This window comes from Phoxinus phoxinus (assembly GCF_949152265.1).
Source record: "Phoxinus phoxinus genome assembly, chromosome: 14".
NCBI classification, from domain to species: domain Eukaryota; kingdom Metazoa; phylum Chordata; class Actinopteri; order Cypriniformes; family Leuciscidae; genus Phoxinus; species Phoxinus phoxinus.
The window spans coordinates 22,582,880-22,600,379 of NC_136889.1; the positions used below are offsets into that span (position 1 = coordinate 22,582,880).

Consider the following 17,500-nt stretch of genomic DNA (forward strand, 5'->3'; position numbering starts at 1 on the left):
AAATAGGCTTAATATTCTTTAAGTTTATTCATTAATATTCTTGTATTGTGAAAAGTCTTATACTTATAATTTAAAAATATATAGTTTATTTTTTCCCTTTAATTCTGTTGAAATAAAGATGAAACTCGAAAAATTAAAATATCGTGCAAAAGTTCATTTATTTCAGTAATTCAACTTAAAAGGTGAAACTAATATATTATATAGACTCATTACATGCAAAGTGAGATATTTCAAGCCTTTATTTGTTATAATTTTGATGATTATGGCTTACAAGTTTATGAAAACCCCAAATTCAAAATTAGAATATTGTGAAAAGGTTTTCATTGCTGTAAGGCATAATTATCAAAATTATAACAAATAAAGGCTGGAAATATCTCACTTTGCATGTAATGAGTCTATATAATATATCAGTTTCACCTTTTAAGTTGAATTACTGAAATAAATGAATTTTTGCACGATATTCAAATTTTTCGGGTTTCACCGGTATGTTCTTGACTGGTTTGTGAGAATCATCACAGAACTGTTTTACCATGTCAGGCTGTTTGTTGACGATTTGTTTTTTCTCCCTCTTGGGTTGCAGAGAAGAAGAGGTATCGTGAATCGTACATCAGCGATGAGCTAGACCTGGATCAGCCGTGCAGCGAGGGCAGTCCCCGTCTGTCTCGACACTCCACCAGCAGCTCTGGCATTGAGGCGGACACCAGGCAACGCAGCGTCTCCGTAGAGATGGTTTCCATGGAGGAGAAGGAGAAGTCTTTCATTTCTGCCGTCAGTCACGGCTCCTCCGGGATCTACACAAGCAGCAAAGCTCGGACTGATGAAGACGAGTGGCAGGAGGAAGGTGAGGGTCAAACATGTCCCCCTAAAGTGACATGTTGATGAAAAACATATATTTCAATGCGTTCAATGGCGTTGTCTCGCAATTATATAGTTGGGTAATTATATTGTATATAATTTGGTGGTATCATCTACTGCGTCCCAATTCGCCTACTTATACTACGCCCTAAAAGTATGTACTCTTTTTGTGAAGAAAAAGTACATTCTTTTGAGTGTGTAGCAAAAGAGAAGGCAAGCTTTGGGACATACCGTACTACTTCGTCATCTTTAACAGACAGATGTGTCGCGTGCATCCTGTCACCGTAAACTGCCCTGTCAATCATCTTGTCACAGTTAAAATCCTCCATTCAATCTAATTTTATTTCCTACAGTTTCGGAGAGAAATGTATTAGCACGTTCATCTGCCAGTCCCGGAGACTCTCCTCATGTGTTTGCAATTTGAATGTAATGATGCATTTAAAAGTTAATGGCTAAACGTGTCTTTACAAAAGTTCACAATGCTGCTGCAGATGCAATATAATGTAGACCACATTGAATAAATAAATTTTTGTCAGGTTAGATACGTTAATTAATCACTCAAACTCCTTTATCTAAACCTCCCTACATAACCGCCGGACTCGCGCGTCCTCCATGTCTGTAGTTTTTTTTAACACTTTTCTCTCGTGTTTGTAATTCTAACCGAATCCAGATCCAACGCGCGATGGGTTGTGGGAAATATTAGCCGCTAGAGTGCGCATCGATCTGCACTTCGGATTCTGACCGGAAATAGTAGACCATCCGGTATCTTTCATTTTAACATACTACGTCTGGGACGTACTAATTCTATTTTCGAATACTATTTAGGACGGATAGTATGCGAATTGGGACGCACCCATGGATATATGGGTTATTGGAATTGCTTTTGAATGCGCACTCGCTTTTTACTTTCACTTTCCAATTCACGATTACGCATGTTCTGTGCATAGGGCGTAGCGTTACTGACCACACATTTTACAATTTGGATTTAGGTTGTTTTTCAACAGAATAAGATGCCACTCTCATCTATTTGACATGGTCTGCTGACAGATGGGCATTGCTGGGATTCCTCACATATGTATTGCTGGGAAGACATGTTGTTGAAATTGTTGTGAAGCTATTTCGTCTATTTGCTCAACCAGCTTGGCGTGCAAGTCATTGTTTTCATTCTCTTAAGATGTCACGTTTGCACTGACAGTGAGAGTGTTTCTAAATATTCAGGGTAAGCACAGTTTAAGCTCGACGGACAGTTTGTGATGAAATCTGAATGTAGATTCGCAGGAGATGGTGAATGAGCCTGGGGAGGTTTCTGTGGACGACCCTGCGGACATCTTGCGACTGGCTGAGCTCCTGGAGGGCGTGTCTGTCGACTGTCCTACCATCCAATCAGAAAAAGAGTTTAAAGGTGATACCTAAAAAAAACACACTCAATTTCATATGGGTTTCTGAATCTGATGCATCCAAGCTAACTTCTGATCATCTGATCTACATCATTCCATCTGATTCCGATTCACTCCAATTCTCTTCGTTTTCAACATATGCTCTGGGGAAGTTACTGAATGCATCGGAAATGTGTAAATCATGTAGGGAGTCCATGCAAACCATTGGTGCGAGATTAATGTAATTATATAATGATACTATTGATAATATAATTCTAGTATAATTTTATATATAAAATATTATATTATGCAATTAATGTATTTATTTCATACTCGTACATTTAGACTCGCATCTGTATGTTAAACTGCTTATTACAATAACCCTTCCTTGTAGTCCTGGAGTGTCCTTTATTTATTCATGGGTTGAATTGGAAGCCAGATTTAAACCGGGCCAGCAGCATGTGTCCAAATTTCAATCTTAACCGTTCTATTTCATCAGAAACTATTTGAAAACAGGGCTTTAAGTGTAAAATAATCAAAAAACATACTTTAGCTGGACAATAACTTTTTTCTAGCTCCTGTAAAACCAAACAATCTATGTTCCATTAATTTCATATTATCACTATAAAGCTACTAAAACAATCTGTATTGTTTAAAGGGCTATATAAATGGTGACTTGACCTGACATCGACCAAAAATCAATGTGTTAAAACTGATGAGGGTGCATTAAGCCTTTTGGCCCTATTTTAACGATCTAAGCGCATGGTCTAAAGCGCAGGGCGCAAGTTCACTTAGAGAGTGTCCGAATCCATTTTTGCCAGTTTAACGACAGGAAAAATGGTCGGCGCGTCAGGCACATGGTCTAAAAGGGTTGTCCCTATTCTCTAAATGAGTAATGTGTGTGTTTTGGGATTTATGTGCGTTAAACCAATCAGAGTCTCATCTCTTATTCCCTTTAAATGCGCTATGGCGGATTCACTATTTACATCTTTATCACAAAAAAAGAAATATTGCGCCATTGACCGACTGAAACCTGGTCTAAAGTCAATGGTGCAATATTTCTTTTTTTGTTTTTTAAAGAGCGCGTTAGTAATATATGAGCCTATAGACGGGTCCACAACGCTCATAGTCATATTTCTGTTGCCTTAAAATAGCAACGTGCCAACAATGCGCCTGAACAACACACCTCGTTTTTTTTAAACCAGCACGCCTATGGGCGCACAAATGGGTGCAAATGCATTTGCTATTTAAACAACGTGGCACAGGACGTGAAAATGATAACTGCGTCGGGCTGAAACTAGCTAAAAACACTTGCGTCGCGCTTGACGCTGGATTGCGCCGGGTGTAAGATAGGGCCCTTAAAGGGATAGTTCACCCAAAAATGAAAATTCTGTCATCATTTACTCACCCTCAAGTTGTTTCAAATCTGTATGAGTTTCTTTCTTTTGTTGAACACAAAATAAGATAGTTTGAAGAATGTTGGTGACCAGACAGTTGATGGACCCCATTGTCTGGTCACCAACATTCTTCAACTTGAGGGTGAGTAAATGATGACAGAATTATCCCTTTAAAGTATAAATTCAGTTACCCTTTTTGACATACTTAGTTGTATAAACTGTAAATCAATACTCTGCATGCAGTCTTTGACGAGAATATAAATCTCATCCTGTAACTTCTGTTTCCAGGTCTGCAATTGAGTTCAGTCACAGGCGATGTCCAAATGGACCTTTGTGATCCAGATGGCATGAAACAGGTATTCTGTCTTCTCCCATCTTTCTCTTTCCATTCTGTCATCATGTCACTACAGTGATTGCTCTCGTCACCCATTCCAGGTTTCGAATCAGAAGACTCGTAACCCGGCCGACCGCTACAGTCTGAGCCTGGACGATGTGCGACTGTACACCCCTCTTCTCCCGCTGGGAACGGCATCAGTTCCAGACACCTCGGTCAGCTACACGTTTGGGCTCCCACACACCACGACCAGCCCATGTCCAGACAAGACTTCTTTCTGTGTCCAGCGCTCCACGAACCTCCTATCTCTGGACCTGCTGGACGATAACCAGCTGCTGGAGCTTCTTCTATAAGACTGCAGCTTTCTGTTGTCTTCCTGTTCATGCCATTAAACTGGACAGCAAAATGAAAGCAAAACAGGACACATTTTCAACGGGACTTTCATTAAAACAACCATTCACCAATGTGTTTTCTATGCTGTTCAACAGCAGGACAATATGAACAATCGTGGGTTGTTTTACAAATTATACATGCTGAATTTTTTGTTGAACTTTGTACAGAATTTCTTGATGGATAATCTTACAACGAGGAAGGCATTACGGCACTAACACTGTGTCAAAAAAAACACTGTCAAAAAAAACAACTGATGATAAAAATATATTTCTTCCATGTAAATTTGAAATGGTCGTAACCACAATGAGCAAAAAGAAGCCCCTCCCATTGTGAACTTTAATTAATCTAAATTTTGTTTTCCATGACTGTGTACTAAACATCAAAAGCGAAACCTTTTTGCTCTCATCGCGGACACACCTTGTTAAGACATAGTGTAACAGTTATGCTACACACTTTGTGGAGGAGCTGAATTAATACAGACAGAAGCTGCCAGAATAACCAGTTCTCAATGAGGAAATCTTATACTCATGCAATTTAAAGCCACATTTCTTTGAAGTCGGCATGAAACGAAAGTTGCGATTGTCTTTTCATCCCCATTGTGACATATATCAGAGTCAAACGGCTTCTCAAACTAAATAAAAATGTAGGGTGGGACTTGATTTTGTCTGTTGGGTATTGATTGGATCGTTGGATGGTTGTGGTTTGCTATTGGTCGATCTCATGTGACTGAGAGGTTGTCCTGCCCTCGCGCCAGTAAACGCATCTTCAGAGAAGAGAAGAGATTCCGCTGCAAGAGGGAGGGGAATTTATTATGATTAAAGATTACGAGGGCACACACATTTTAAAAAATATGAATTTACAGCTACACTGTGTAAGATTTACTCCCATTTAGCGATGAATTGTATTTGACTATCAACTGAATATTACTTTATAGCCCCTCCCATTCCGAGGGCGTTTTAACTCCTACGGTGGCCGTATTATTTCAAATCTGCCGGCAGTCGCGAGTAATCTCCTCCTCGCATTCGTCACGGTGCCACTGAGTGTAAAAGCGCGAAAGGCGAAGCTTGAATTTCTAGGTATGTCCATCTTTGGGTAATGTATTTTTTTTCAAGATGGAGGCGCAACATGGCTGCTGCCATTCGAGCGACTCACTCGTATGTATTATAAATGGCAGATTCTACGCTTACGAGAATACTTGATTAGTTGGTAGAAGTAATTACACATGAATGAGCACATATCATTTTGAAAGTACAAAGTGTTTTTGCTAAGAATCATTTAAAGAAATTACACAGTGTAGCTTTAATTCAATTTTGATTTCTTGGTGGCTTTACTTGTAACTGTGAGTTTGTCTGGCCAGAGATTCCCTTAATGTTGTAGATTTTTACAGGTGCATCATTTCTGTCAATTCAGCCATGTACAACAGTGCAGTGGTTAATATCAAATTATGACACAAGAGTTTTTCTACTGCTTTTTGAGTCACGCTAATCTTGTTCCATCATTCAAAGACACCGAACTTGCACCGCCTGATCTCCTGTTTCAAAGAACCATTGTGTACAGACAATACTCATGTTCCCAAATTACAAAGCATGTGTGAACCCGCTCAAACCAATAATCAGGATTAGAAAAGAAAGTTAAAAGGTCAAACCAAAATATTCCATGTGTGTTTTTTTGCCAGATCTAACCATTGGTTTAATAGAGGCAGTGTAGAGAAAAAAATCTCTGATAGCCGAGGCACTCCTTGAATTAAAATGTCTTTATTTATACAAATGACATGTCCTAAATGGACAAATTTAAAATGCCCACGCGTAGCGGCATGGGGCCTTCTTCAGGGCATAGTGAAGCAGATAAAAAAACTGATCTTATAATGACAAAGACATACAAATAGAAGCAAACACAGGTGCTGACAATCAGTATTGAAGGTCTGCAGGTAATTGTTAGGACACGCCTCTCAGTACTAAAGCTATTGGTCACAACAGTAAACAGAAACATGGGCAACAGATAGCATGCATATATATTCATGTACATTGCTAGGGCACGTCTCTCACATGGTTCTCAACACTTAAGCTGTGGTCACAATAATAAACAAAAAAGCAATAGATAGCATACATTCATGCATATATTACTAGGGCACATCTCTCACATGATTCTCAGCAATAAAGCTGTTGGTCACAATGCAAGCAAAAAACAAGCAACATGCATACACATGCATACACATTCATGCATACACATATGTATACAATACAAAGTGAGTAGTCACAGGAAAGAACAGTGTTACAAAATCACAGAAAAGGTCTATAATCTATCTCCTCATTTAATCCTGGATAGTCCATTGCTTTGAAACATTGGTTTAATAGGTTATGTTATTTACCTACACAAGTAATGCAGAACTGAGATGAACTTCTGTAACAATATGAACAAAGATTATTTCGCTGTATACATATAGATCAATGTTTGTTTTGTTCCAGGCACATGGAGCTCTTTTGATTTTGATAATTACAAAATGCACCAAGCCCTCAGAGGTTGTGTACATAACGCTGGGTGTAATTTCTTCATCTAGTATGTATTATAAACATAAACACACATCCTATCGAAAGCATGCCTGTGTGTTTCTTTCAGTGAAAGGAAAAACACTGAGAATGAATAGTATAAATACACATAAATACAGTTTCCCCCCAGTTTCACAGAGACGAGGCTTAAGTCTAGTCCCAGACTAAAATGCATGTTTGAGCTGTTTTAACTGAAAGCAACTTGCACTTACATATCTTAAAATATCAGTGCCATTGTTTTGTCTCAAGATGCAACAGTAATGTTTTTTTCTAAGGCAGATTTACAAAAGCTACTTAAATGTAATAATTAAACGAAGGCTTAATCCTGGCTTAATCTAAGCCCCGTCTTTGAAACCAGGCCTTTGTGTTTTTAATTTTTTTAAAGGTTTTTATTTTTTTTAAATATGCATTATATAAATATAATAAACTGATGAAGGCAATTAGCATAACCATAAGGGTTAGTGATATGATTTGTGTAAATAGTAATTATATTTTAACTCCTCACTGTGTATTTTCGGTTCAATATGACATTGTTCTATTATCATTATTTAGGAGTAAATTATTGACCAGAAATATTGTATTGCAAAAAACGTTCTGAGATTTGAATGATTTGAATCCGATTCCTGAAAGATTGTCAGATCTTTTGAGTCAAATGGTTGTTTTAATTCACAGTCAGATCTTGGGCCAGCTGCATAAACTGCTAAGACTAGTCTCGTTAGTCATCAAATTGATTTCTTTAAGACTGTTCATAACTTTTTTTCCAAGTCAGATACATAAAAACGTACATTAGCCAAATTTGATGGCGAAAAGTATGACTGACTGTCTAACTGCTAGGTCATACTAGATCTTAAGACACTGTCTTGACATAATGGCTGTCTATGAAATTGATTCATGCTATTCTGTCATCCTTAGCCTACTCACCCTCATGTCATTAGGACTTTCTGAATGTTTTTTTTCTCAATACAATGGAAGTCAGTGGTAAACAAAACTGTCTGGTTACCAACATTCTTCAAAATATCTTCTTTTGCGTTCAACAGAAGAAAATCAGTTGGAGGTTTGAAATGAAAATGAATACAGAATTTTAATTTTGGGTGAACCATCCCTTTAAGAGCTTATTGATGATCCATTCTGAATCAATACGAATAGTTCGGCTGCGTCCGAAATCGCATCCTCTCTTGAGTAGGTACTTATTTTGAATAAGTACTTTGTGACCACTAATAAAGTATACTGTATGGGGAATGTGTGTATAAATGTAATCTGGATGTACTACATCCACCTGTTGTCATCATGTGACCTACCAGCGTCAGTTGCGTTGCTTCACTGCCATTCATAAATCCTCTCATGTGGCCTCATGGGATAGTAAAGTGTCCATCATATGCATACTTCAGAATCTTGCCGAAAGGTCATCCGGGTACTTTTTGCCTACTGTTTTATGAGTACCTACTGTGAATTTGGACACACATCTTTTGTCACATAGCCTACTGTTTTTAAACTGTCTAGTAGGGAAGTATGTGATTTTGGATGCAGCCATCCATACAACTCCTACTATATTGAAGTTTGCAATGTGTATACTGTAGTAGTATGGCATTTTATGTATGAATGGAATTCCCGGATTACCTATACATTTGCTGAAATCTGATGTATGCATCTGTGGACACTGCATGGAATACTGTTTCCCACAATGCAACGCGCTCCACGTGACAACGAATCGTGAAGAGTGTGGTGTTAGTGAACTGGAGGTGGGAAATAATTATGTAACATTTTTTTAATACACATATGTTACTATATAGTACAAACTAGTTCTGATAGCACACGTACATCACAGAGACGTCTATTTGATGTGCGTGTTTACATCTGGAAGACGTTTAGACGTTAGAAAATGTCTTTAAGATGTTTATGATTTATGATTTAGAACTGATATCTTAAAGACCTCTATCAGATGTTAGTAAACAGCAGATGGTTTCCAGATGAAGTGATCTTTAACAGACATCTTGCAGATGTGCGTGTGCTATCTAGTAGGGCTGTAAACGATTAATCGCATCCAAAATAAAAGTTTATGTTTACATAATATATGTATTGTGTATAATTATTTTGTGCATGTATATATTTGAGAAATATTTGCATTTATATACTGCATATATATTTTTATATAAATTATATTATATAAATATAACCATTTTATATATAAATAACACATTTTTCTTAAAGATATACATGCATGTGTGTGTATTTATATATACAAAATAATTATACACAATACACACACATATATTATGTAAACACAAACTTTTATTTTGGATGCGATTAATCGCGATTAATCGAAACACTATTCTTAGTAGCACATGAATTGTACTTTTATCAAGTAACCTTTATTTATATAGCACTTTATAAAAATGTAGACAGATTTCAAAGCAGCTTTACGATAAACAGGAAAATAATGATTCAGTGATGCAAACAGGTCAAGGCTTAAGAGCTCTAATTAACCGTGTCGTTGTTCAGCTGTTTAGTGTGGCTATTTAAATCCGTACAACATAGCCTAAAGTTCATGATTCATCAATTATGAAATTAGTTAAATTCGGCTATAAACATCGTTGTTCAGTATCAATTGAACCCTAAATGAACGAGATAGACCATCTATAGACCATCTAATTTCCCACGTTCAAAATTAATGTCTCTTTCTTTCTCATTTTTGCCTTCTCATCCTGAGTAAAACAGAGACATGATCCCAAAATAAATGAGAATGGTTTACGATCTATGCACCAAGTCAAGTGTAGTATGGCCATAAGTTTTAAGGAGCACAGATGTTGGCTTGGAACAGTAGGGTTTATTTTTGTTATTAAAAACAAACAAGCAAGCCCGCCCAATATTGCAGCCCACCCCAGGTGAGAAAACCTAGGCTAACTCAAACGTAATGTAAACACATTACTTTCCATAAAAAGTGAAGGCAACGACTTAGGCTACTTTTTAGGGAGTAAGCAACACATACATTAGGCCTACTTTTAAAAGTAATTTTATCCATCACTGACTAGATGTTTATGCCAGGTTGTCCAAGAAAGGTTTAACCAACCAGTTCAAAGAATGGCACTCTTGTTGTAGAATTTTGGCTGCTCTGCTCTTAAATATTTATTAAAAGTGGCAAAAACTTTACGTTTAGTATAAACTCCACCAAGGTAAATATCAGGTAAATTGTCAATATGCAAAGAAGAAAAAAAAGAAAAGAAAAAAAGATGTTTTGCTTTTGTCAGACCTCCCGTTTTTAGCCACCACGCACAGCGCATGCGCCAATCGTTCACGTAATATTTCAGGAAGTAGACGCACCGGTTCACACACGTGTGAAGAAGGCAACACATCCAAACGGATTGTACTATTTTGAAGCTGCGTTTGTTTTTTATCTTATAAGGGAGATGTCAAATTTTTTGATAAACACCCTATTGTCCCACTATCCCGATCCCGAGAGTTTGATCAATACTTTGTGCTGGCCAAGCTCATCACGCCCCGAAATAGAGGAGATTGAAGCTTTAACTGTTTTGATCAAGGAGCTTTCCAATAAATCACAAGAGGAGCGCTTTATTTGTAAGGTGCGGTCAGTTATATGGGACCAATGCATGCCGCTACTGAAAACGATCTCCAGTGCAGATGATGGAGGTAAGGATCTGCTCAGCTCTGTCTGTGGACTCTTTGCAGTCTGTGTCAGTACCTGTCAGGCTGCCGATGTATCTGAGCAGGTAAGTCATGGTCTTCTGCAAGTGCTGATGACTAGAGACGATGGCAACAATGAAACCGGCAGGTTAGACGTAGATGTTGCCATTGAAGTCACAGCAGTGCTGTTATCTAGCATCTCATATGACGGAGACATCATCTCCAGGACTCTATCCTGCACCCTTTGCTGTGTCAAAGATCTATCTGACTCCATAGTTTCAAAAATCATAGTACGGATCTGGTTCACCATACTCAAGTCCTGCCATAAAGAGGCTGAAGCAGAGGTCCTACATCAGATATGGGAGGATTTGCTGTCATGGCATCAGAGAGATCAGACAGAACAAGTGTCCGCTCGGGTTCTGTTGTGTCTCACTGCTCTCTCTGACCACCTCTACTCTTTGGAAACCTCTCAGAACCGGCCGGACCCTAGAAGATCTCAAAGGTTTTTTAGGGCAATTCAGGCCGGATTGATTCACAAGGACAGTGTGACCCGCAAACGGGCGCTTTACCTGCTCACCAGGTGTGTGGCACTGGCAGAGATCAAGGAAGAAGATGTGTTTACCAGCGTGGAACCCCACACAGGTAGGGTTGATCTTCAGTATCTGTGTGTGCAACATGTTCATGACTTCTAACATTGTTTACACGTGTCTTGGATCTCTGCAGATGAAATCCTGTTCAGATGGATGCCAAAACAACAGCAGATATTGAGAGAATTCTGGGAAGATTTTGCTCTAGTGTTAGAGACTCTAGAGGAGAACCAGGTAAGAATGCTTTATTTAGAGTTAGGAATCTCAAAACCCAACTGGCCTAAACTATCATACTTCTCATACTACTACTGCTATTTATATGAGTGAAACAGCTTCTCCAACAATAATTTTAAAAAAGCAGCGCGGAACTTGATTTTATCCATCGGGATTGGATGTTTGTGGTTTGCTATTGCTGTGATGTCATGTGAGTGACAGGTTGTCCCGCTCTCGCGGCAGTGTGCTTCATCAGAGAAGAGAATACATTCTGATTAAAGATTAGAAGGCACATTAATAATAAAAAAATTATAATAATAATAATGTGGATGAATACATCATTAATAATAAATACTGAAATATTTAATTTAAAAAAACTTGACAAAAATATTTGTCAATTCTGATTTTAAGAAAATTTAAGAATTGTTTTTCAAATTCATATTGATCGACCAGCAATCTGAATATTTGTCGGATTATGGATATAAAATATTTTTGAACTGCATTTCATGTTTACTTTACTTATATGTGTGTCTTATGCTGTTTATTTATCATTTCTTTTTTAAGATTCACGTGATTCGACCTGTACTAAACAGGATTGACGTGCTCGTTGAGACAACGGCAACAGATATTCAAGGTTTGTCATGTTTCTTATGTGGCAGCACAATATCAGTTTTACTCTGATTTGTCTTAAATTTGTTCCCCGACTCTCCATTATCAGGTGGGCTGTTTTCTCCGTCCTGGCTGCTGTGTGTGTATCAGCGCATGTTTCACAGTGAGAACAAGGCAGTGATGAAAGAAGGAGTCAATCACCTGTTAGAGCTGAAAGCACTGCATCGTTCTGCGTTTGCTTTGGCATTCTCACAGGTATCCATCCATCCTTGAATCTTAAATGCTTAGTTCACCCAAAAATTAAAATGATTTAATTACTTACTCGCTTTCATGTCACTCCAAAACCGGGAGACTTTCGTTCATCTTCAGAAGATCTTTTTGATGAAATCTGAGAGCTTTCTGTCCTCTCCATTGACGGCTATGCAACTACCACTTTGACGCTTCAAAAAGTTCATAGATCGTAAAACTAATCTATTTGAATTGAGTGGTTTAGTCAACATTTTCTTAAGAGACTCAATCGCTTTATATGATGAAGATTTATTTTAGGCTTTTATTCACATTTAAACATTGATTAGCGAACTTAAACAGAAGCTCAACTGTACATGCTTGATGCACAAGAACAAACCTCATTGGTTCTTGCTGAAGCTCAAATGTGCTTCGTGACATGAAAATTAACCTCATTGGTTCTTGCAGAAGCTCAAACGTGCTGCGTAACACGAGAATGAACCTCATTGGTTCTTGCAGAAGATCAAACGTGCTGTGTAACACGAGAATGAACCTCATTGGTTCTTGCAGAAGATCAAATGTGCTGCGTAACACGAGAATGAACCTCATTGGTTCTTGCAGAAGCTCAAATGTGCTGCGTAACACAAGAATGAACCTCATTGGTTCTTGCAGAAGCTCAAACGTGCTGCGTAACACGAGAATGAACCTCATTGGTTCTTGCAGAAGATCAAACGTGCTGTGTAACACAAGAATGAACCTCATTGGTTCTTGCAGAAGCTCAAATGTGCTGCGTAACACAAGAATGAACCTCATTGGTTCTTGCAGAAGCTCAAACGTGCTGCGTAACACGAGAATGAACATCATTGGTTCTTGCTGAAGCTCAAACGTGCTGCGTAACACGAGAATGAACCTCATTGGTTCTTGCGGAAGCTCAAACGTGAAGCGTAACACGAGAATGAACCTCATTGGTTCTGATTTTTTTAAATATATTTTATATTTGATACATCAGACTTTTACATCAGGCTCATCTAGTATGATATAAAAGAATATTGAGCTCACACTTGAGAAGAAAGAAAAAAAACACACCCTAATTTAATTCTGAGGTAGATATTTATATTGCCAAAAAGTAAGATGTAAATTTTTACATTATAACAGTAGCAGACTACTTGCATAAAAAGCATATAAATATCAGTTGTCACTCACTCTATATCTCCCAATAATATGTCTTGGTAAGATGATATTTAAATGTTTAGTTTTATGATAAAAGCTCTGTCGTTTTTATTGTGGGGGAAATCATTCAATTGAATGCAATGCATTGACAACTGACAAATACTTTCATTAAAAGACTGATGTATCATATTTTACTCACATTTTCGCATGATTTTTATCAAAAGTATGCATGGATAATCATGTAAACCAAAGTTGCTTCAGTCAGTAAAATTCTGTAAATATTCAATATATTACTAATCTTAAAGTAGGCTTTATAGGTTTAGGATAGTAAGATCTTATGCGTTATGAGATAGTGATAACCCAGAAATACTGTGTCACATTATGTAAGTAAGATAGTTTGTGAAAGCATTTATTGATAATGAATGTTTTTCTGGTTATCAGTTTGTAATCGGCCCTCTCATGGATGTTCTTGCAGAGAGCGCTCTCTATCACAGGTAATTTGTTCCCTGGTGTTAAAATTCACACTAGGTGAAGATTTATTTTTATAATACTATTAGTTTGGTCTCTATCTTTGAATGTTTTTAAGCTGTTTGTTTCCACAGGGCACCACAGCAGAACATCAGAGATTGTCCAGAGCTGGGAGTGAAACTCCAAATCTTTATGGTGAATTTCTTCAGCAGTTTGCCAGAAGAGAACAGAGGTAAAGAGGGTTTTGGTCTCTGTTTTAGGCTATTAAATAAATCCATCAGAAAAAGTTCAGGATATTTTGAGTTGGTCTAAATCCTGCAGTTCCACATCCAGAAATAATTGTTGTTATTGCGCTCAGGTTCAGTGTTGCTGCAGATCATTCAGCGGTTGGGTTCACGGCAATGGTGCGCAGTCCCGCTGCTCTTTCTGTCCCAGGCCCTGTCCTGTCTGCCCCCTTGTCCTTTACTGCGATCTGATGGACTCCACGCGTTCAGGTACAAACTACTACCACTAGCTGCTGGAAATCCTGCAATTGGAGAAATAAGAGTTAAAGAAATATTTCTCCCAAAAATGACATTTAGACATCGTTTACTCACCCTAATGTCGTTCCTTCCAAACCCGTAAGACTTTTGTTCCTCTTCGAAACAAAAATAAAGATATTTTTAATGAAACCTGAGAGCGTTCTGGTACTCCATTAAAAGTTTATTCACCCAAAACTCTGATGGTTCGAAACCGGAAATCGTACAATAAATACTTGTGAATCAAGAGTTTTAAACCAAGTCTTTAATAGACACCATAGAATGTAAAAAAAGATGTGTTTGTAATTCACATGATCTGCTCATTGTATTTTCATGTTTGTTTTTTTCAGAGAAGTTCTGCGCTGTACTATGATCACTCACCAGGTTCTTTTGAGAGGAGCTTCACAGTGTTTTCTGCTCCATGCCGCTCTCTGCCTGACAGATGTGGTACTGTACACTTGCTTTTTTTTCCCTTCAGATCCTTAACACAGTTAAGCCTGATATTAAATAATAGTCAGAATAATCTCTTTAAATGGAAAGCTTACCTTTAGACAACATTTTAAAACTTTGTTCCAATCCCACATGACTTTCTTTTACCATACAATAGCTGAGGTGATGCAAACTGATATTTAAATCACTCCACTGTACATATTGTGCCTCCACATGTTAAAACATGGCTCAATGCGATCAGTTAGGAAACATGCACACAACCTCATTAATGTCATTTCTTAGCAAAATGAAAGTAATTTAATAGTTCATTTAATGATCAGAAAGGACAGATATCTGAATGATTTTCTTGTTTTGGCAGTCCACTGTGTCTCTAGATGAGATATTTGGTTTCCTTGCACATTTTCGAGCTGATGAGTCTCTATGTCGGGGTACAGCACTTTGGAAGGAGGTAAACTCAAAGTCCATTGACTAAACCAGCCTTTATAAGTCATGCACAAAATGCAAAGTATTTGTATCTTAACTAATATTCACAACGTTCTAAAGCTCAAACTTTTGCTCCCATCACAGCTGTGTAATTGGCTCCAGACTAATGAAGGCCGTTTTCTTCTGACTGACGGGGATTTAGGCTCTTCTGAACTTCGCACCGCAACTGCAGACTGTAAAGGTGTCTCTATATTTAGCTACGTCCAGCAGCGACTGAAGACCTTCCTCGCAGTCCCAGCCAACTCAGGTGACAGACAGCACAACATTTTGGCCAAATAGGACATTTCTACATCGACACACTTTAGTCAATCAACAACATTCCTGTCAATGCTCATTCACACTAAAAGGATGACAACTATAACGATAACGGCACAGAGGAACGATATCGTTTGAATCCAACCCTCTACAATGCGAGTTAATTCAATAGTGTGAGAAGTTTTATTTGCGTGCACCCAGAAAGCCACTTCTTCGACACCGTGCGAATGCCCTTCTTCTTGCGCTTGAATTGACATATTCACACAAAATTACGTTAAAAAATGCTGTTCTTGGCCAGTATCCTAGTAAACATAGTCTGTTATATCTTAAGTGAGCAAACAATTCACCTATAAAACGCATGTGTAACAGTTTATTGGATCCTTGCCGCTCTTAAAGTGACAGCAGCTTAATAATCCGGTTGCTATCTTTGTTTTAATGTTAATTAAACGTCAAAGAACAAAGAAAAAAATTCTCACTCATCGCTCTTGACTGAATAACTTTTGTAACTTTAATAAGGATTGATCTATATGTAATGTATACAATGAAGACTATGCAGTGCGATTTTACATTTGATTATTCATTTTCTCTACATGAAAATTACACAATTTTATTTGTATGTTTGAATTTGTTCTATTGTATTTCTGATATTTGATTATTTGTTCTTATTGTATTACTGACAATTTACTTGTCTTTAACAATATTTGAAATATATAGTTATGCTAGTAGTTTTTGGTGTAACAACCTTATTTATTAAGGTTATGGGTCTAAGCCTATTTTATTTATTTATTGCTTTTTTTGTGGTGGTACCAGAAAAAAAAAACTTCAACGCTGAGCCCTGAAATGACAACTTTTTTTTAATTTCAGTGAACAATCCATAAATAAACCCATTATACGTCACATTTAGCTATGGCTTTAAAATAGTATGTTGCATATACAGTCAAACCAAAATTTATTTAGACACCTTCAACATTTCTCACATTATCACAGTTTATTCGCTATAGTTTAGAAAATGGTAATAAAATATGACAAAAACTCAAGAGTTATCAAATCAGTTGATATTTCACTGGTTATGACCATCCTTCTGTTAGACTGACAAATAAATTATGTTGAATGGCTGTAAGCTGTTAAATTTAAGTACACAATAAGATAATACCAATTTAGCTCAAACAATTATCAAGAAATGCTTAATTTTGTTCAGTCTGTGGTGTAAAAAGGTCACATTAGCAATTAAAGAAAAAACGTAAGCAAAACATGGTCAGGTCAAAGTGTCTGAATCATTTTTGGTCCCAAATTTGTATACATTTAACTGGTAGTCCACTGGTTGAAGAGTTTTTGGGTATAATATGTCATTTATTTTGCTATCCTCACTTACATAAATTAACTATAGTGTCCTGCACCCTCTAGTAAAAAAAATTCAAAAATGATATCTGGTGTCTGAATCATTTTAGTTTTGACTGTATAGTATATATAGTAAGAGTTTAGGCTGTACGTGACGTGAGTATAGTTTCTTCTCTTCTGGCAGATCACAAAGGAAGTCTACCCGATCCAGCTGAGGCCGAGCTGCTGGCGCGGGCCGTTCTGCTTACAGCAGACCTGCAGAAGACCAGGGATGAGGAACCTGGTCTAGAACTGCTTCTCCAGCCTCTACTGGATGTCTTACGGAGACTTAGCACTAATGTCTATCTGGTGCTCCACAAGACGGACAAGAGCCTGCAGTTACTGTTGCGCTTGCTGCAGCTGCATCGCAGACGCTCAGATACAGAGCAGGAGAACGGTGTGTGTTGTGTTTGAGAAAAGAATGTGTTTGGACATGCTGAATGGAAGTCCTGAAGCTCACGTGTTTGGATGTTTGTAGAAGATGTTGTGGCTGTCGATTTGAAGACGCACATGCTGTCGGTGGTGGATTCAGTGCAGGAGTTTCTGCTGAGGAGGTTGAGTGGGGAACTGAGGGAGGTGAGTTTTTTTCACACAGTAACACACTA

General features: G+C 37.7%; 2 protein-coding genes across 3 annotated transcripts in view; both read left to right on the forward strand.

Annotated features, from left to right (window-relative positions):
* The window catches only part of LOC307011091 (FERM domain-containing protein 6), a 29,224-nt gene extending 20,257 nt beyond the window's left edge, over positions 1–8,967 (forward strand). The window contains exons 11-15 of the mRNA XM_079636416.1: positions 581–841; positions 2,126–2,257; positions 3,917–3,984; positions 4,064–6,056; positions 6,710–8,967. Coding sequence (XP_079492542.1) covers positions 581–841; positions 2,126–2,257; positions 3,917–3,984; positions 4,064–4,315 — 713 coding nt within the window. The 3' untranslated portion in view covers positions 4,316–6,056; positions 6,710–8,967. The remainder of the gene's footprint in view (positions 1–580; positions 842–2,125; positions 2,258–3,916; positions 3,985–4,063; positions 6,057–6,709) is intronic.
* A 1,242-nt stretch (positions 8,968–10,209) lies between these two features.
* tarbp1 (TAR (HIV-1) RNA binding protein 1) overlaps positions 10,210–17,500 on the forward strand; it is a 28,803-nt gene continuing 21,512 nt past the window's right edge. For both annotated transcript variants that reach the window (XM_079636414.1, XM_079636415.1), the window contains exons 1-12: positions 10,210–11,182; positions 11,264–11,361; positions 11,905–11,974; positions 12,059–12,204; positions 13,786–13,838; positions 13,947–14,044; positions 14,171–14,306; positions 14,681–14,777; positions 15,139–15,228; positions 15,348–15,510; positions 17,041–17,292; positions 17,374–17,471. In XM_079636414.1, coding sequence (XP_079492540.1) covers positions 10,306–11,182; positions 11,264–11,361; positions 11,905–11,974; positions 12,059–12,204; positions 13,786–13,838; positions 13,947–14,044; positions 14,171–14,306; positions 14,681–14,777; positions 15,139–15,228; positions 15,348–15,510; positions 17,041–17,292; positions 17,374–17,471 — 2,178 coding nt within the window. In that variant the 5' untranslated portion in view covers positions 10,210–10,305. The remainder of the gene's footprint in view (positions 11,183–11,263; positions 11,362–11,904; positions 11,975–12,058; positions 12,205–13,785; positions 13,839–13,946; positions 14,045–14,170; positions 14,307–14,680; positions 14,778–15,138; positions 15,229–15,347; positions 15,511–17,040; positions 17,293–17,373; positions 17,472–17,500) is intronic.